At 37.7% G+C, this 21738-nt stretch overlaps 2 protein-coding genes across 3 annotated transcripts in view; both read left to right on the forward strand.

Moving 5' to 3' along the window:
- Positions 1 to 1344, forward strand: part of LRRIQ1 (leucine rich repeats and IQ motif containing 1) — a 127434-nt gene extending 126090 nt beyond the window's left edge. For both annotated transcript variants that reach the window (XR_003990646.1, XM_030480236.1), the window contains one exon: positions 1265 to 1344. Coding sequence is in view for 1 of the 2 variants with exons in the window: in XM_030480236.1 (XP_030336096.1) it covers positions 1265 to 1278 (14 nt within the window). In the remaining variant the exon portion in view is untranslated. The remainder of the gene's footprint in view (positions 1 to 1264) is intronic.
- Positions 1304 to 20664, forward strand: ALX1 (ALX homeobox 1). Its single transcript, XM_030480247.1, has 5 exons — positions 1304 to 1388; positions 1885 to 2157; positions 4394 to 4698; positions 8337 to 8465; positions 20023 to 20664. The coding sequence occupies exons 2-5, from the start codon at positions 1926 to 1928 to the stop codon at positions 20341 to 20343; spliced, it is 987 nt and encodes a 328-aa protein (XP_030336107.1). The 5' UTR covers positions 1304 to 1388; positions 1885 to 1925; the 3' UTR covers positions 20344 to 20664.
- Positions 20665 to 21738: the final 1074 nt, after the last annotated feature.

Raw genomic sequence — 21738 nt, forward strand, 5'->3', positions numbered from 1 at the left:
GGCCGCTCACCGCGGGCACCGCTCACCCTCCGCGCCCCTTCCCTTCTCCCAGAGCTTGAGGGAACTGCTTCCACCTCTGCATCCCCTCAGGTGGGCACAGCAGCACCCTCGAGAACACTCCAACCACCTCAAGTCCCCCAGCGGCACCTCTGCAGGGCGGGAGGTGGCGGGGCTGGGAGGGAGGAGGGCAGCCGGGCCTGGGTCCGAGCCTCCCGCCGCCGAGGCCGGTGCCGGATGCAGGTGACACTGGAAAAGGGGACGGAGATGCGGAAGTGTCAGCAGTGATGGCAGGGAAGGGCAGGCTGTGCCTGTGTCGGGCGATGCCTACTCAGCTGTAGCTGAAACGAGCACCCTCACTTAGCCGCCCTTTTCTCCGGGAATATATCAAACCAGAGACCAGCTGAAGAAGGAGGGGAACTGCTCGCCGGCAAACACACTGGACCTAAACTGGCCTTCTCTTCACCTTTGGCTGGGTTCACAGGAAAGGTCTCTAAGGCGCTCAGAATTCCCGGTTGGCCATTACTGCACCTATACTTCGACCGCTCACTAGAGCTCCGCTTTTTCTTCTTCCACATGGGGGAAGGGCCACTGAACTGTTTTCAGTGAAATAGCCTTAACAGAACAGACAAGCTCGGGCCCACGATGCTGAAACACTAATCCGAATTGATTGCAAACTCGGTTTTACTTTTCTCCAACGAATATTCCTTTCACTGGGAAGCAGGGAGCAGCTCCTTTCTATGATTTGGGCCCTTTCTAAGTAGTTTCCTATCTCTCTCTTGCCTATATTTTAAATCCTGTCTATGTGCGAAAGGACCGAGGAATTCAACACTTCAAAGATGTTTTCACTTTGGGTGAAAACCATCCGCTTTTTCAATATCCATACGAATGCATGCATATATGGCTCATTTATTTTTCTTTTTATTACTCAAGTCTATTGTTTTAATACTTTCATTTAGAAACTGCTGTTTTTTTCTTTCCCCCCCCCCCTTTTTTTTTTTTTTTGTTTGTTTTGTTGGTGTTTTATGGTTTTTTGTTTTGTTTTCAAGTCGGTCGTGATAATATTTCAGGAGTTTTAAAATACAGCTCCCGTTTTAACCACTTTGCATACACAAACAGAGACAGACTGGAGGTCTGTTTGATAACAGTCAAATTCTCTTTTAGGCCGGTTTCTGATGGGAGAGATTTTTACTTTTAAGTTCCTCTATTTTCTGCTCCATCTACACAAACAACAGCCTGTAATATTTCTTTTTCCTTTTAATTCTAGGACCAAAGTTCTGAGTTGTTCAATAAAGAGGGAACACCGGTTCTCAATGTTACAGCGTCGGAGAACAGGACTACAGATACCGATGTATCAGTCAAACTGATTAAAGAAGATCCTTTACTTAAGGGTATGTGCCCCTGAAATTACCTTGCTCTAAGCCTCTCGGGGAGCTGGGGGGAGAGGGAGGGAAGCTAGGGATTGCTCTCTTTCCAGGGTCTCTGAAGAAATGTGAATAAGGTTGCAGAGGGGAAATGTTCTTTTCATGTGTCCTCCTCCCTGTCTCCCCCCACCCTCCTGGCACGCTTGTGAGCGTTTGTCTGTCTGAAACGGATCTGTCTGTCGAAAATGGGCCTGGAACTCCCTCCTGTGTTGGGATTAGGTCTTGGGGGACCTGGGGTGGAGTTACACGGCTTGCCTATTTTCATATTCATTAGAAATGGGAGGTTGCATAAGGAGCCCTGCTGAGCTTCAAGATATAAGAGCAACTTCGGGTTCCCTCTTTCAAGACAAGACAAATCAAAGACTCAGAAGCAAACCAGCTCCCTGAGCTCTGAACGTCTTTCCCTCCCTCCTTCCTTCCCTCCCATCCACTCACCCACTTTTCCTCCCTCCCCTGCTTACAGTCCAGCCTCTGCCTAGGGAAGAGGCTCTCAAGCAGCCTTAGATGATTATGGATTTTCTGAGCGAGAAGTTTGCCCTGAAGAGCCAGCCAAGCAAGAACAGTGACTTTTACATGGGAGCAGGAGGCACTTTGGAGCACGTTATGGAAACTTTGGACAATGAGTCCTTTTATAGCAAAACATCAGGCAGCAAATGCGTGCAGGCCTTTAACCCTCTGCAAAGGGCTGAGCATCATGTCAGACTGGAGAGGACATCACCCTGCCAGGACAACAACGGTGAGTTGCCACTCTTGCTCCTCCGCTTTGCCTTCCTTGGGCATGTGCAGGGGAGGTCGGCGGCTTCTGCCAGAGGAGAGCAAAGGTAGCTGCTCAGCCCCTGGGTGCTGGCGTGCAAGGGGCTGTCAGGTAGTAGATAATAATAATAACAACAACAATAATAACAGTAATAACAACAGCAATAATATTAATAATACTAATAATACCATCACCAGGAAAAGGCTATCTCCTATTTCGAAGGGCTCTTCCCCTGCTGGTCTGCTGGTGCTGCCTCTCCGGCTGCTGCCCTTCCTGCCGGCCCCGGGACCCGGCGAGGGCAGCAGGACGCAGAAAACAGAGCCGAGTATACAGGCACAGCATGCCGGGACCCGGGGCCGCCCACCCCGCGGAACGACCGACCGGCCGGCCGGCGGGAAGGACCGCGACGGCCCCGTGGTGTCCGAGCCGCGGCGACCGGCGGGTGCGGGAAGGCTCGGACACGGCCCCAGCCCCGGCGCCGACCGCCCTCCTCCGCTCTCCATGGCGCTGGCGCTCGGGACCGGCACTTTCACTCAGCAAAGTCCCAGGAAACTGCAGCGCCGATGTCGGTGTAGGCGGGACAGCGGCACGGACGTCTCCCGGCCGGCGGGTACCGCCACGGAGTGGGAACGGGAGGTCACTTAGTCTTGTTTGCGTCTTTTAAATTACTCTCTGCGAGGATAATATAGTGGGGTTTTATTTTCTTTTTTTCCCTGCTGTGTTACCGAATAATGCATAGTGGTGATTCTTCATACTGACTGAATTAGGCAATTCAAACAACAGTATTAAATAAATATAATTTTTTTTTTCCCCACTAGCTCATCGGCAAGGAGGATGTGAAGTCTTTTATTTTTGAAACATTTCAAATTTTCCCCATTATGAAAATCACCTACAGAAAAAGTTTATTTCAAAAATATTTTCCTAGCACAATCGGAAAATATGGTTGAGATCAGCTGAAATAATGAGACTAGCAATATCTTACAGTTTTCGACTTCATTTAGGCACTGAAATTTTTTTTTTGGGGTTTTTTTTTTTTTTTTTGAGAGCATCTTTTTTCGTATCAAAGAGTTTGTAAGAAATAAAGACAGATTCGTGCAAGTGCAACCTAAAAAAATCCCTATAGAAAATTGATTTATACACTGAAATTTTTTCCTAATTAGCTCATTTAGTGTGTGCCTTGGGGGCTTTGGGGCATTTCCTATCTATGTATGGTAAGTATCTAAAAATTGTGTTTGGTTAAAATGAGGTAGGACTGAAATAAAAGAAATTACTGAGAGTGCGAGAGTATCCCAAAGCAAGCTTCTTATAGTGTGTTACATGCCATCTTTGTAGATTTTAATTTCAACAGAGGTTTAAACTTTTTTTTTGCCTGTTTCTGAGAGGAAAGTGGAAAACCCCCTGCCTTTTCGAATCCTGTAACAGTGATGTGAGATATGTAAAAATAAAATAAATAAATAAAAAAGAAATGTTTTCATTTCTTATTAAGAAGTTGCAGAGGAATATTTCTTATCTCTACCACTCAGATTTTACCTAATACCAAATAGTTCCTGCAATCCTTATACAAAGTATATGAAACGATCTCTTTTATTAAGTTAACATTTTGCAGAAACTCTCTGTATTTTGTAACCATAACAAACTTAATTGGAAACAATTCCACTTTACAAATCCAAGAGAAGGTATATGGAGTCTATTGAGCTTGTAAAGTGAAGTTGATTTTCTATTTCATTTGCTTCTTCGTCTGTCAGTTTACAGCTATTTAGTTTGCTTCACAATTATTTTCTGTTTTCATAGAAATAAGGTTTGGGGTTTTTTCACATCTGCCTCCAAGTTCAAAAGCATGTTTGTCAATAGCTTTTATGCCACTTACATGAAAATCTGTTTTAGGCTAAGATACCTTATCTGTGCAACTCCAGTTGAAGGTGATTTCATGGATTATTGACTACTTTCGTGGCAGAGCAAAAATATTCAAGTACTCTTACGCAGTCTTCTTACACTGAAAGATTTTAGATTATGTTTTCAGATACAGTTCTCAGTTAAAATTCAATGTGATTTAGCACTTTTACTCTGCCTGTGGTTAATACTACAGATTCCTTTTCTGTGATCTTATACAGAAATGCACAGCCACATAAAATCTGGTTCCTCGTGAAACTGTATGAATTCTTGAATCTAAAGCCCCTCCCCTTTAACCAGTTATTTCCCTCCCCCACCTGGCATACAGTGAACTATGGGATTACTAAAGTGGAAGGACAGCCTCTTCACACAGAGCTGAGCAGGCCCATGGACAATTGCAACAACCTCAGGATGTCTCCGGTGAAAGGGATGCAGGAGAAGGGGGAACTGGATGAACTTGGTGATAAGTGTGACAGCAATGTCTCCAGCAGCAAGAAGAGGAGACACAGAACAACTTTCACCAGTTTGCAGCTGGAGGAACTGGAGAAAGTATTCCAGAAAACTCACTACCCTGATGTCTATGTAAGAGAACAGCTAGCTCTGAGAACGGAGCTCACTGAGGCCAGAGTCCAGGTAGGAACCCAGCTTCTGCATTTCAATGACAAGTTGTGCATTGTAGGAACTGGTAAATGGCACTCTTGGGGATTTTACAAAGGCCCATAAAGCTAAAGTAAATAGCTCATTTTGCTTTATTTCTTTATAGATGTGAGCTGTTACACTGCAATACTAAAATAACTTGTTATTTTTTTTAACGGTTTGTATTGCTGTTCTAGAAACTTGTTTAAAGGATGAGAAAACAACATCAATAGTAAAACAGTCTTGATCTCTGGTAGTCCTGTTTTACTGTCAGAGTTCCAGGCAGTGATTTCAGAAAGTGTTACATGTAAAGATCCCATTAAAGAGATGTGTTGCATGTAGTTTAGATTGATGATGATGCAGAACTCGGATGCAGAGGATTCTGTGTGTGTTATGGCATGAAAACTACAATTTAAAAAGGAATCAAATTCTTTAATTTTATCCAAAGAGTATGCAGTGAAACTGCACATACATAAATCTATATAAATACACGTGTATGTGTGTGAGTATGTCTTGTGTTGAACAAGGACGTTACAATTTCACTTCTGTTATATGGAATGAGCTTAACAAAACTGGGAAGTACATTTGCTGGTTTTTAAACATGCATATCAGATGGATAATGTTATTCTAAGTTTTGGAACAAAACATACTTTTGACCACTTAGTGTGGTATTTGAGTATCTTAACTCAGAGTTGATTCATTCAGTATGTGCATTCAGTAGAGTAATCTCAACAATATTTATGGCTTTGGATGTGTAATGGTGGGAAAAGAAGCTAAATATCCAGGAAATGCAGCCCTTCCCCCACTTAGAGATCTTCCCTTAGAAAAGTGTATGAGCTGCATTTTGCGAGCTTATCTTATTTTTAGAGACCTCTATTCTGGTAATACTCATAACTTCAGTTTGGGGAATAGCAGAACTGTCAATTTTTACAGACTGGGATGATTTTTTTTAATTTAGTGACTTGAATATGAGAACAACTTCACAACTTTTGATCAGACACATATGCACATGCGTATGAAGAAATAGACATCAGTGTACATACATACAACTGAAATTAAACCAGGATCACTTTCAGAAACTAACTCAGCTAAGTAATTTTATAAAGAAGTGTTCTTTTCATGTCTATTGAAGCAGACACCGTATTCACCATTATCAGAAAATAGAGGACAAAACTCTGTGTCAGTTACATGGATACGATATCACTGATTCCGATGGAGTTAGTTCAGAAGCTTTTAACTCTTCAGGCTCTGTGCAATCCCTCTCCCTCTAAATTTCAGATAGTTTTCCAAGTATGACTTCTATTAATTCGGATTTAATCTTGATTTAAAAAAAAAAAACCTTGCATAATGTTAAAACACTGTTCTTACAATTGCATAATTCTGGGATAATGAGAACTACTCCAAGAAAAAATTAATAGTCAGAACAGGAGGGGAGAATTGGGCTAAAATGTGTCAACTGATTTTTTGTCACATTTTCCAAGTTTTAGAAGCTTTGTATGGTAAAACTATTAAAAATAATAGAGTAAATGTAAAAACACATATGTTTGCACCAGACTTTCACAGATTGTCTGTTTCTATTTTATTTAAACATGTTCTCCTCTTTCTTAAAAGATAACCGATCTTTGCATTTCTCATATGGTAAATATGAAAGGAAATGGTGATCATTTTTATCCATAGTAGCAACAGTATTCCATCACAAGATTAAGCAATTTAAAAGGCCTGATGCCATTAGAAGCAAGCATCTGGCAATTCAAGGATAACAAGCAGCAGATTTTTACATTGCTTTGTGGAGGCAAATGGTTACTTTATCTCTGCCAAGAGTCAGTTTCTAGTAAAGTGATGTAAACAGAAATATTTTTGGGTATTGCCAAAGGAAAGAAATATGTGCCTCTTTTTTCTCATTTAGTAACTATGAATTCAAGCAAATTGTTTGATTTAGTTTAGCAGAGTGATCAGCTGGATACCTTACCCACATTTCCCTTCACCGCCATTTCATCAACATCCAGTTTAATATTTGTCCTGCATACACATGCAGAGACAGCCAACCTGAACCCGATTTGTTTAAGTTGTTCTCTTTCCTGCTGCATGTCAGTGAAGTAATTGGCACCTATTTTAAGGAGATTGTCAAGGTCCTTTTTCGATGAAAGAGTCTCATGACTAAATTCCCTTATCATGTTCTTGATGCGTCCTGTGGAGACAGACTTTTTTTTTCTTCCTTTTCTTTTCTTTTTGCTGAGCCTCAGCAGTCGTAAATAATACGAATTTACCAACAAGGTCCCTAACAATATATACTCAGCAGTTATGTGCATGGGCCTTGCTTTGGTTACCCAGCACATTTTAAAAGATCACACATACTAAATTAACAACAAGTCCTTGGGAATTAATAAATAAAAAATTAGTAAATAAAAAATTCATGCCCTGGTTCCTTAAGCAGAATCAAAGGACAGTTGAGTTCTCCCAAGATCAAGGCAAAAACTGAATTATAAACCAGTGCTATTTAAACATCACACCCTCAGGGATCAGAAAATATCCCTCAAAATGGGATTCACAGACAGTGTCTATATATAAAACAAATATCCTTTCATGTGTGTATGCACTGTTAGTAGTGTGACTTCTTTAAAAGGAACCAGAATGAGTTCGCTCATAGCTGAACAACAAAGTCTTAAATGGATAATATTACTTTCATAAAGGAACAGCAACTTTTCTTAACAATCCCTTTAATTCATCAGGATAAATCTTAGCCAGTCCAAACTAAACTGTTTAAAAGGAAAGAGAAAAGTTTTTTTGAAGACCACAGAACAATGACAGATATCAGCATAGCAAGAACTGTGCATGTGATAGGTTTTGAGATAACACCTGATGCTCAAAATATTACAGAACAGTCTAAAGTTTATTGAAGCATAAAGAAAATAGCTTTCAGTTGACAAAAAGGCATTGTTTTGGGTCTAAATTATTTTGTGGTCTAAATGTAAAGTGCCATTCTTTAGTTTTCCATTGTCAGAAACAGATATCACCTAAATAAATGTGAAAAAATGGCACAACAGTTTTAAAACTGTGTTCTCATGATTTTTTTATTATCTTCCTGCCCTGTTAGCTTTCCTTATAGAAACTTTTTCTGTAACATGGACTACTGTCCTGCTACCAGCTTAACCTGCCTCTTCATTACTACACAATAATTATGTATACCCCTAGGAGGCAGATCACATATAGTCATACCTAGTCGGCTGGCGTATGAAAATGAGAGAAAGTTTCTTAAATTTTTTTAAAATTTGACTTGTTGCTACTTGGTGACTTTCCTCTACGGAACTGAACTCTGTCAAAATTATCACTGATAGACTGATCTTTTTTTTGTTCCTCTTTTTTTTATTTTTTTTAAATTTGTTAATTTTTTTTTTTATTTTTACACTAGAAACGAAAAAGTATATACTTTTAAAATAGCCAGAAATAACTCCAATAAGTCTGACACTGAGAAGGTTGAAACTGTAAGAACTTCATCCTCAGGTGGAGAACTTCCCTTTCTTAGATAAACAGAAGTTTTCAAAGCTACTGTCCAAAATCTCTCTGCTTTTTCCTAAGACTCTTTGCACAGTATGTAATTAAGTTTACCTTGATGATTATTTCCTCGTATACTATAGGTTTGGTTCCAGAACCGAAGAGCAAAATGGAGAAAAAGAGAACGCTATGGTCAGATCCAGCAAGCTAAGAGCCATTTTGCTGCCACCTATGATATATCTGTTCTTCCAAGGACTGACAGCTATCCTCAGGTATGGTAAAATCCAAGTAGTACTTTGGTTCTACATTTACCTTCTCTTCCATCCCCAGGCACACAAGTACACACAAGATGTATGAAGACTTTCATGTGTTTAGTTTTCTGTGTTCTTTAGACACTCACAGGACCTGACTCTGTGTACAATAATTCTAACATCTAATATGAATTATTAACTCTTAAAATAAGTATTTTTTAAACAACAGTTTTAGGAGCTGCAGAGTTTGCATAATTTGTGTACTGCCAATGGCTGGCAATATAGTTGTACAGCTAAGTCTTTTCTGCACATAAAATTATGTGGGGATTTGAATCACTTTTAGGTCCATCACAAATTCTGAATGAAGATTACAGACATGAGATTGACAAGAATGATGTAATTTTGACTGCAATAAGATCAGGATTTCCATTCTGGGATATTTATAATCACAGGCACAATTGTCTTAACAACTCTGGTCATGTATGCTTTGGTAATATGAAGTGTAATCTATGTGATCTGCAGATAACTTCCTTCTGATGTGTTAATCATGCACCATTTCTTTACGGACCTCAATAGACCATTAAATACAACAAGTCTTCTACTGGTATGAAACCATATTATGGCCATGTACAATGAGAATTGAATGAATATCGTTGAGAGAGGGAGGCAGAGAGACAAGAAAGATCTCTTGGACAGTAGTAGTTTGTTTAATTATTTATTTGTTCTTTTTCTGTGCTATGTTAGTATATAGTAAGGTATACTGTGTAATAAGATCATAATCTTCTGTGTCTGTTCTCCAGTCCTTTGGTTTACTGCCTTGCCTCACTCTGCTATTGTTTCTCTGCTTGCTTGATTTAGTACATTGAATACCTTTATTTTGAAGTATTGTGTTTCTTGTCTTTAGCTTCCCATTGTTTTTATCATATAACTAAAAAAAAAAAGAAGTACCACACAAATCAGAAATCTTGTATGGGTCTCTGTGGTAGAGTCCTTCCACTGCTTGTGTCCAGATGCTATTCTAGTTCATTAGGAAGCAAGGTCTCTGACAGACTTAAGAATATACTTATACTCTATGTGGGCTTGCTTAGGGTATGTTCTACATTGGCTGAATGTGAGTAGCTTTGAAACAGAGGCCTTGGGCCTGTGCGTCATCCACCTAACCTAAAATGCTTTTACTCTGAGGAGGTTGCGTGTTACTAGTTTTGGTGCCTGGGCCAAAGCCAGTTTGTGTTTCAACAGCTCAGAATATGAGCACAACCATTTCAGATTTGGTGGCATTTATGTTTGCCTGGTTATACTTTATAATGTACATCAGCCCAAATTGCATCAGCAACCACTGCATGACACACTGTGTTTAAGTAGGAGGACCCAGCACCTGGTTGAGATCTTTCTAGGTGGAGGTGTGCAAAAAGACCTTAAGCACTCCTAGGCAGATTCACAAAGACATAGATGTCACTCAAGGTGTTCAAATACCTTTTGAAGGCCTTCCTGACTTCCCTATAGCATCACAATAGATGATACAAGGCATAGTACTTAAGCTTTGGGCTTTCTATTCCTGACTCAATTCTCTAGACTAAATTTTGTATCTTCAAGCTCATCTTGTATTTTTAGGAGGATATAATCTATAAATTTTCCCAACTGAAAGTTTAATTAGCATAAGATAATGGAATAACGCAAGCCATTGGTAAGCACATAAAGTGGTTGTCTTAAAATGAATGTTTTAAAAAAAGAAACACTTTAGAATTATATGAAAATATAATCCATAATAGTCTAGATCCAATGAAATACCTATTTTGTACTTTCAGTTTGATAAAATGAGGAGTGAATTCACTGCCTTTCTATTTATGATTAAAAAACAAAACAAAAACAAAAACAAACAAAAAAAAACCTTTCCTAGGCAGACAACAATTAATATTCAGCCTGGCAAAACTTTGTATCATTAATTGTTAAGTTCTTAAAACCAGGAGATTGAAATGGAAATGTTGGTACCCTAATCTTAAAAAAAGCATTTCTAAAATATGTAGAGATATAAAATGTGTAATCATTCATAAACATAAATATGCAGTACTCACCTACAACCGCAGACTAACACACTGCAAGTAAACAGACAGGCATAAACATGTAATTGAGTCAAGTCACCTGAACAAGAAAGCTTTGTTGTACCATACTTCATGAACAGGAGCAAGGTGTGAGTTCACTTTACATTGGCCATTTCAGTTGAGTACTTGCATGCATAGTTTGGCTACATGATAAAAACAAGGTGTTTTACTCCTCAGTGAAGAAGGTGGCTACTTTGCTGTATAGTGGAGTATGAAGAGGTGTCCAGGCAACTAGCACAGAACAGTCAATGCAAGTTCACATTCTTGCTAACCTGGTGGTAATTCTTCATAGTTTCACATTCTTACATCTTCATCTTCAATGAAACCATATCTGTATCATATACAGAACATTTCTAATGAGAATAGTGGAAACAATTAAGATCTGTATTAAAAACAATGACCACTAACATCACTACATTCAAATCTTTTGAACTAGTTGTCCATTTATAAATGCCTCACTTATGGAAAATAAATATACAGTAGATGACTGACTACAAACTCATTTATCTATCCCACAGTTCAGGCAGAAAAAGATATTTAAAATTGTTATCTGCATGTTTTATTTTAGTGTTACAGATTTATTTCCAAAACAATTCCATCATTTCAGTGTAGTTAATGCAAGAAAAGAAATCAAATATCTTTTTTATCTTTTCTTCCCACCCCCATGCCCCATGTACAAGCACTTTTATTGTGAAACTGACATGAGTAAATGTTAGACAAGTTTTGCTGTACTTTTGAGTAAATAGTTTTTCTTGGGGATTGTAGAACACATCACTAGAGGTTATTTACGAAGCCTTTATTAACATGGGGGAAAAACAGACTCCCTGTTGCTGGCAAAAAAAAACATAGCATGAATGTTGAAAAAAGATTAAATCAAGCTGAGATCTTCACTGCTGTGTGGCAGAAGGAACAGGAACAAATGTGATTTTCTGGTGTGCGTTATAGGAATTTGCACCCTGAAGGTATCTGTTTTGAGTCCCACCACAGATACGTTCACAAAACAGACATCCTACTTGCATTCCAGCAGAAACATCAGTCTCTTTTGCAGCAGAAACATCAGTCAACAGAGAATGTGTAGACTCCTGCTTAGTCTCTTCACCAATTATTTTCATCAAATACAAATTAAGAACATGATGCTGTTATGCATCCTGTAACTATATAAATCTGAAAGGCTTTCCAATGAGGAAATGATCTTTTCAACTTATTGCAGATAGAAGGCTCTGAATCAGAGAATGGTTGATGGTGGAAGGGACCTCTGGAAGTGATCTGGTCCAACCCTGATTTCTATAATACGGTCTAATTTTGCTATTAAATTGTACATCTTTATCTTTGAAATAGTAATAAAATATTAAGGTTTTGTTGTTTTGTTTTTGATCTTGAACTTGGTTTTCTTTCCTTTTTTTTTTTTTTAACTTAGGTCATAATTGTTGGCTTCAGTCTAACCCTAATTATTTTTACACTATATTGACTTTACGTGTTGCTTACTGTGCAAAACAGTTGCTCAGATGGCTGCCAAGAAGTTCAGTATCTCCTAAACTGTCCAAATTCTGCAAATATACACCTTCCAATAATTATTCTGGTAACACCTGGATTGCAGAGGAGGACAGTTAGTGCAATATTCCAGGACAATCATCTGTTTTTCACGTTTTTTTCTGGGATTTAACATTAAAAATACCCCAACGTAGTTAAGTTTTCATTCAGACTAAATATTTAACTTTTGAAAACATTATACTGAAAATCAGCTTTTTCTAAGAAAATATCATATACAGTAGTTTTCATTCATTTTAGTAAAAGATTTCAGCTTCATTAACTTCAGTATTTAAGATTCAAGTTTCTGTTGCAGATGCAACATGTGGTCTAAGTCATCTTAAGTGCACTCAGAAAAAATTTCGCTGGTTAAATCTTACCCCAGACACTTTGAGCCTCATTAACTAGCAATATCCTGCTGATGATATGAAAGCTAAGAGGCAGCATCTCAACATCGGTTGGGAAATGAATGCAGATTCACTTCATGGAGATGTTTACTTCAACTCATCTCAGAAAATGTTAGTAACAAGCAGTACTTGATTTGGTCACCTAAATACAGTGCCTAGTGTTATTAAAGATGTCTTATGATATCTGAGACACTTTTACAATGCTGATGAATAGGACTTACACAAAGGATGTATCCTTTAACGGCTGCAGCTAGTGGTCAGATAAACATTTGTGTTTAGGAAACTTAACCAAATCTCTTATGCCAGAGGCTGGTTCTTTCTAAAGTTGGTGAAAATCTGGTCAACTAAGTTTTCTCTTCCTAAAGTATAAGGTTAAAAAGTCCCTCTCCAGATTTTTTGCAGTCCTCCTGTAAGTATTGGAAGGTTGTTATGAGGTCTTATCTTTATAAATATAAGTACATCAGTATGTAAACAAACATTAAATTATATCCTTGAAAAACAGACATAAGGGGTAATGTTTTTCCCCACCTAGGCTATTTCCATAGTTTGCATCTTCTTGCTTATTCTTTGAGCCTACTTCATTTGTGTCCTTCTTCTAAGTTCTTTTGAAAGGGTCTATCCTGTCACACCATAATACTTTCCCTCTTACTATCATGTGTGAAATGTATTGTTAGTTTCATTTATTTACTTGAAAATGCAGGCAAGAGTTGGATAGTACTGAATATAACTTTTTTTTATTTTTTGGTGGAAAATCCCAGCCTAGCGCAAGTGGGAATCCCGTGGAGACAAAAGTTTTTCAAAGGTAGGGGAACTGGAGTGATATGGAAGGTGTAGAGAGAAAGGAGAACACTAAAATCTCAAATATAGAAGGAAAAGGCTGAAGTTTACATGCCATCCACCAGACTGATAAATCAAATTAAATATATTGAACAGCATGGCATCATATGATTTGTTTTGGCAATCAAAGAGTGTAGAAGTAGTATCAGTATACATGTGTTATGTACTAAGTTCTTGGATCATCATTACAGTTCTGCTCTTGCCTTAGTACATATGGGTAATTCTCATTAGCAATAATCAAAGTTACATGCTCCAATTAAATCTTTCATATGGCATATATTAGATACCACATGTTATATGACTTTAAAACTCTTTTAACTGTAGTAGACATATAAATGACAGTTAATCACAATAGTTCATTAAGGCTATGGGTACACTGATTAAGTAGGAGTAGATGTGGCAGACATATCTGAGCTAGCTTCAAAGAAGTTTTATCATATACTCATGCTGTCTAGCTGTGACAGCATGGAGCTCAGGCTGGACCACCACCTGAGTGGTACATTGCTTGCTGCATATGTGCTGACTGTTGCACTGCTGTGGCTGATCTGCCAACAAGAGCAACACTTCTAATCTTTTTGGGTGATGTCTGTTCCATACAAAGTAGTCTGTGCACTGTGATTTTTCTTTTTTCTTGCTTCTAAACTATCACTGTATGTGGTCCTCTTCAGAGTCTCAACATTTGGTTTGTTGCTTTAGTACTTTTTTTGTGAAACATGTATTTCTTTATGAGTGTGAGTCACTTTAGCTGGGGCTTAATTATAAGGCAAATCCATTTTTTTCTGAGATAGATAGAAACTTCTTTTTAATAGTATTTTTAAAGTATGAAATTTTGTCTTTAACTCTATCACAGAAGTGAAATATAATTAATTCTGATCGTAACTGGCCCTGAGATTGCAGTAGGGAGAAGTTACAGTTTACATACAAAACATCCAATAGAAGAATGGAAGATTGATGACTTTTTGAATTCTGCATGATTTTGAACTTTAGCAAGCTTGTTAAGTATGAAATCAAATTAACGTGTTTTTATTTTGTTCACTGTATTGAAGGTCTAAATGTGGACTGAATGAGACTATCACATATTTTAGAGCTGTAACATTAAGCCTCTTGCTACCGAGGGCCAACTTGCATTTTATGGACATACCTGAAATTGGTGTGCTGCAACTCTCTCATAAGTACCTGAACCCAAACCAGTACAGATGATCTCCGTGTGTTCATTAGGTCCATTTGGTCCTAAGAAATGATCACAAATGACACCAAGAAGTTTTTTGTCTGGATATAAAAAAAAAAAAATACAAGAGTGGTAAAGCCTTGGAACAATTTGCTTATAGAAGTTGCTGTATCTCTGTAGCTAGAGCTACTCAAAACCTGTCTAGATAGGACATACGTAATCTGATCTAAATTCAATGTTACCTGTGAGCAAGGGTGTAGAATAAAAATCCCAGAGGTCCTTTTCAGTTGAAATTATTCTGAAAATCTATGATTCAAACCCAGGAAGTACAGAAAAATCCTTGCCCATAATTTAGATTCCATTCTTAAGAGCCTTCCAGTAAAAAAAATACTGTGGCAAGTGACAGACCAAATTAATTGAGCTGATGGACTAGGAATAACCTACAGATCATGAGTTGTAAACTAGCAGTTTTGAGCAGTTTAACAGCTATTGCATGTAATTTGTCTGAAGTAGCTCTTTGTGCAAGCAAAGATTTCATGTTTTCTTGCAGTGCAAGGATTGTTGCTTCACACAAAGAGAGGAGTGACAAAAATTTAACAAATAAGTCTCTTTGACATTCACATTTTCTATAATTAAGCAAATTCTTAAGTGTTCAGTTAGTGCCACTGTTGTCTCCCTTGCAATGCCCAGTACCATCCTGAAAACAGAGTCAATGTGTAGTTTCTAATTACTTACTAGAGTAATTATAATAACATATAACATGACATGACATGACATAACATACATTACGTAATATAATAATAAAACCACAAATAATAACTTATTGCTTTATATGTAGAAATTTTTAAAAGATTATCATTTTGTTTCCCATGTGAAGCACTAAAACATATGTCCACTCAAATAGAAGCTGTGTGTCCTCATGTTGGAAACAGACTCCAGTCTGGATAGGCAGGTAGCTCAAATAGCATGAGTCAAGACATTTGGTGATGGAGAACCAAAGCTGGGTAAGTGATAGTAAAATTCTCAGAAAATGTGGAGATTTGAGTTCATGTGATTTCTCCAGGTGTTGTGCAAGAAGACTGAAGCTGCAGGAGCTTGAAATTTTAAAAGGAAAAAAGACACCATGTGGGATGACCAATTACCTCAGCTAATTTTGTGTCAAGCAGTGGTCATATACTTAGGAAATGATATCATAACCATGTTAACAACCATAACTCTCCAGTTATGTTCATGTCACAGCTATGAAATCCTACTTCTTTTTGCTATCAATCAGGAAGGGTGTGTGCATGTGTGTGTGTGTGTGTGTGTATAAACCATACAGTAGGTAAATATATTGAAGGGTTCTGGTAATTTCATGGTAACCACAAGAGCAAAGCTCAAGTTGGTTGTGATGTTAACAGAAACCAGAAACGTGCTGTATGTATAGCCTTATTCACAGACTCTGAATTGCCTTTTATATAGTTCATGGATCACACAAGAGTTTAAGAGGAAAAATATTTTCTTTAAATTCATGTACATAATGTCCCTTTTCCTTCCAGTATACCAAAAGAAAGTCTTATAATTTTAATTTATTGTAAAACATTACTATATTTATTTTTAATACAGGAATACCTTCTGCACCTAAATTTCATGACAAGATATTTATATTGTAAATCCATGCTAAGAAATGAAAATCTAATATCAAAAGTGAAGTCACTCAACCAACTAAAATGAATAGAAATTTGATATGACTGAAACTGTGACTGATTCTTTTGAAAAGTATACCTGTCTCATGAGAGAAGGTGTAAAGCTTTCCTAGCATCTTGTGGCATTTCTGAAATAAAGTTTATTAATTTGGATTCCTTCCTCTAAGGAAGAAACCCAGGGCACTCCTTTGAAAATTTTAGGAATGAATCACTTGTTCACATATTTCTTTAAGAAGACATTGGTATGTTTTAGGATTTGCAACTGAATTCTCATTTACACCTGCGCAATCTCACTGAAGTTGAACTGGAAGACATTTGACTAGGATAAAAATTTCAGGAAAATTGGTGGTACTAAACTTAGTTTATTGTAATCCAAACTACTAGAAATATGGAAGGAAAGAGTGACTTTGTGGTACCTCCAGACCACATAGGTTATTAGGCACTTTCAAACTGAGCCTCTGAACCTTTTGAAGTCTTCCCATTGTGACTGTATTAAAGGCAAACTCATGAATGCTCCTATTGAAACAGATGTTTTTGGAAAATTCTTCCCATAATTATATCTGTGCAGCATGGGCAACTGCAGCATTTGGCGTACTGTTTCTTAGAAAGAAATCTTAGTAAGTCAGATAAATGAAACTTAGTCGTGTATGAGTTAGCTTTGGAGATTATGCGCTCCTTCAGAATTAGCTCCTCTATTAGATGCTGGGTAGATGAACTAGTCTCTCCCTGGGCAAATTCACCCTGTTGTGAAGGTTCTGAGACTAACCATTTGGCCTGGACGTAACATCAGAAAGAATGGAGTTCTGTGTGCAGGTGTTTAAAATGCTTAATTTTGATTTTCTTTTTTCCCCTGAATTCTTTTCTAGCTGTATCAGCTCCCTGTTTCAGTTCAGTAAAGAGCTGTATCAGCCAAACAAACTGAAATGGAACAGCATGGAAATAGGTATGGGTGACTCATTTTGTAGGAAGAAAGGGAAAGAAAACCCCAACAGTTACTTGATCTGTCACTTCTTCTGCAAGAAAAATATAAGTAACTATGAGATACAATAAAGTACAATTAAAAGTTTCTAGTGATCCTGAAAAAAGAAAAAAAAAGAAGACAATGATTTTTGCATGGATGAGTGGGTTTCTGATCTTCCCAGTTCATGATTGAAACAGAACGTGTGCAGTTTGGGCTTTTAAGCAAAGTGAAGATATTCTCTGGATCTTACACACTTTCAGCTGCAATCTTCTTTACTACTGCCCTCTGCACTCTAATCACATGCTATGTGGCTACAAACTCATTAAGTCTGAGAAGTCAGTAAGCCTTAGGAGCCATAATAGCTCTGTGGTTCAATGCACAAACTGTCTTAAGCATGACAATGGTTCACATAGGTCCAGATAAGATGTGTCCTTTAATCCCCAGATAAACCACCTGCTCCATAAAGATAAAAAAAAACCCCAATGTCTGATTATGAGTCAAAAATGGCTCAGGTGGGTTAATTAAGGCAACTGAGGATCATGTCAACCTGCAGAGCGTTTCCCATAGGTTGATATTCGAGAGTCTTCTAAAAACTGCTGAAAAGAGGAGGGAAGGATGGGAACTGGAAATTCTGAAACTCTCATTAGAGTCACCTTCCTCCTGTAGATCTCAGGAGGGCCACAGGAAGGAAGAAAATTCCTCAATATCCTTCCACAGGCACCTTATTCACTCCCTTACCTCTAAGCAGACCACTGAAAATATGCAGGAGCAGATGACTGAGGTGTGCCCAACTAGTGCGTATGTGTGTATGTGGAAAGGCGAGCTGCATTCATGTAAGTAGCTGTGGAAGTGTGTGTGTGCCTGAACGTATGCATGTCTGTGTGAATAAGGACTTGGGCAGATAAGGCTTTTGGGGAGATGTGTTGCTACCACATGACTTTTCCCCAGCCTTCTGGGGAGGAAGGAAACCAGAATGGAGCTTTCACTGGTTCTTTTTTTTTGCTGCTGGAATTGCTAAGGAGCCCAAATTAATTTGTCAGCTCCTGATGATCCCTGCTAATATAAGTGTTCAAAATATTAACTTTTAAAATAAGACTCTATTCCTACCTCCCTATCTGCACGAGATCTCATCTAGATGAGTTCAGTGAACTGTAATTTATCTCTTTAGCTTGTTGGTGGCTTGGTGGATATGTGTTGTTGCAAAGTAATAGGACAATGGGAAAACAAACAACTCAGCACTAGAAATATGTTTTCATTCTCTGTGTGTGTATATGTGTGTGTTTTTGTCATAATTCATAGTGCCTTGACCTCTACTTTGGCAGGAAAAAAACCCCACTCAGCTAGAGATAACCTACATATCTTACAGCCAAACTTCCTTTGTCTATGGATTTGGAACGTGAAGACAAAATTAAGTTTGAAGTGGGAATTTACAGTGCTAACCAAAGAGTAATTGCAATTGCTCCAACATATAGCAGGAAACAAAGACATATGGGCTCAATCCCAGAGCATCAGGAGCAGTAATATAATGAACAGACAACAGATTCTTAGGATGAAGACAAATTTAGAAAAGTAAAACAAAAAGAAAATTATATAGTTACTGGCTGAGAAGTTCTGTATTGTGAATGAGAGTTACAAATGTCTTGTATACTATTTGTATATTTAAAAAAAAACAGCATTCAGGAAAGAGAGATAAGTAAAAGGGGAGAAGAAATATAAAGCTGTGTATTGTATAATGGTGAGTGCAAGTGAGAAATGACTGAGGAAGTTAGAGTATGTCAGAAATCATATCCATATAGTACTGATAGAGAGATATAGAGTTTAAAACATAGGACTTCGCTGACTGCAAAGTTTGATTAAATCAAAGTGAAAAAAGGAGGAATGAAAGAATGCAGTCTGAGATAATGACAGGAGCTGACTTGTGCTAGGCCTTGAAAATCTGTCTATTCATCTAGTGAGAAATAAGTGAAAAATACCTATCCATAAATAGTATCTATATATAGACGATAGGAGACAGCCTGAGACTCAGAATAAAGCTTTAAGTGAGTGCCAAGTATAGAAGGCATTACACATCAAAGCTTGAATACATGGTTACTCCAGATCTTCAGCAGACATTGCTGGTAACCACAAAGTTTGTGTCCTAGTCTGTCATGCAACATTTTCCAGGGGTGCACAACACACTCAGTTAAGGCTGAGAGCTGAAAAAAAATGCCCTCAAATATAATTTAGTATAAAAACATCTTGAAAGAATTTCTACCTTAAAACCAGCTTTGAAGCAACTTTATGAAAAACTCTCGGCGGTGTTATCAACCATGCCTGTATTTTATGGATTGATTTGTTTTCAAGTAATTACGCAAGGCTTCTCAATATTTAATTTTGTAAATACTTGTTGGGTTTTATTGCTTGAGAAATCCTGGTTTGTTTGTTCACTCTTTTATACTGTTTCCTACAATTACTATAAGAAAAGTTTGTGATGAAGAGAAGCTTTTATGGTGAAAACAGCTATGATATTGTGCACTCTTTTGACAATTTCTCTTTGAAATCAGTTGCATGCTTCCATTGATTTTACTGACTGGCTGGGCTGATGGCATCCCGAGGTCCAGTGGTAAACACTTCAGGTAAAGCCACAGAACAAATGGATGACAGAGCAAGGAATATGATTCAGCAGCCCTTACTTTTAAGTGAATGATCTAGTATTTTGACTCAAGTAATGTCTTCTTGACTCAGGTAATGTCTTATTAGTATTTTCTAGTACTATTGTAGGTAACTAATAAAGAATTTGTGGCTTGTTTTAGAGGAGAACTAGTAATGGATATGTCAAATAAAGCAAAACAAGCATTGCAGAAAACAAAAGATGAACTATCTAAATTGAATCTTATCCATTTTATATGTTCCAGATTCAGAACAATCTGTGGGCAGGGAATACGGCTAGCGGTTCTGTGGTTACTTCCTGCATGCTACCACGAGACACATCCTCCTGTATGACACCTTACTCCCATTCACCCCGGACAGATTCTGGCTACACAGGCTTTTCAAACCACCAGAATCAGTTCAGCCACGTGCCCCTCAATAATTTTTTCACTGACTCTCTGCTTTCTGGGGCAACCAATGGACATGCTTTTGAAACCAAGCCGGAGTTTGAAAGGAGGTCATCAAGCATTGCAGTTCTACGGATGAAAGCCAAAGAGCATGCTGCCAATATTTCCTGGGCTATGTAATATAGCAGCACCCTTTCTTAATTTCTTCTTCTTTTTTTCTTTTTTTCTAATAGCAAACTGAAAACATTTTTATTTCCCATATTTAAAGGACACAACAATAAGCTGCTGTGTGTGGAATGCTAGAAAACACAATATACACAATGTCTGCTTAAACAAATGCAATATAATATTTAACAATAAACCAAGAATAAATAGATTTACCATGCAACAAGCTCAACAAGCCCTCTTTGTTTTGTTTTTTATATAGAAATATGTTTTGTTGTACCAGTTGATGAAATATGATTCTAGAACCTGCAAGAAAGAATAAAACTATTAAGCAAATATGTCTACTCCATTGGTTTTTAGCAGTCCTGTGTACAAAATTAGTGCTTTACAAATGAATACTACATAAGGGAACAACTCTGTAAAGGCAAATAAATTTATTATACAAAAACCATGAAGTAAATCTCTAAGCACGCCACGAGGAGAAGGAAATATATGATCGTTCATGTTGTAGGTGGAATTTGTAGACCTAACTCATTGCTGCTGCTCTGAGCCAGCTCTGATCTTTGGTTAAATGCATATTATAAAGTTGTTGGAGTGATATCAATACACAACTAATGTAATGAGAGTAGAAGCTAATCCTTTATTTTATGGACCTGAATGTGTTTCTACTAAAGATCATGAGATTTTTTTTTTTTTTAGCCAAACATATCACTAAAAGCAGGATCACAGTGTTTAATAGAGTTTTCAAAGACGTGCACAGATTATGCAAGTCAGCAAGTGTTTAAAAGAAAACTTTAACCTTGCAGATTGGGTATCTTGAAACTTAGTTGACTAGAAGAGAGCATGAAATAGTACTGTGCCACTTTCACCAGAATACAGAATTAGAAAAAAAGTGCAACAGCAAAGTCTTACTTCAAATCCAGTCAGTCTTACTAACTGGTTTTTGTTATGCTATGGTAAACCGAAAAGAAAAAAGTCGAACAAAGCATGCCAGTTTCAGTCTGTAGCTGATCTCAAGATGTTATAAGAGTACATTTCATTTTTTTTCAGAGTGTAAGACTGGTTTGCTCCCTCTAAAGTTGATAGGAAAAATCTTTTCAGCTACAGTGGCAACAGGATTTGGCTCTCAGGTCCCAGCCTATCACAAAGGAATTAAAATGTCAGCAGACTTTCTGACATTTCTGGTGGAAAAAAAAAAAAAAAATAGAGGAGAAGAAAAATACTTTACATCTGGAGAATTGCTATCTGCTTTGATTTACTTCTCCTCCCTTTCCCCTGTCACATTCCAAACTCCTTCAGATGAGTGAAATGTCAGCCTCTTTGAAAGCAACAGTCAGTCTCTAAGGTTCATAAAGGCAAAGTAAATTAATTGAAATAAAGAAGGACTTGCATGGCTGTGATTAGAACAGG

This window comes from Strigops habroptila, chromosome 3 (assembly GCF_004027225.2).
Source record: "Strigops habroptila isolate Jane chromosome 3, bStrHab1.2.pri, whole genome shotgun sequence".
NCBI lineage: Eukaryota > Metazoa > Chordata > Aves > Psittaciformes > Psittacidae > Strigops > Strigops habroptila.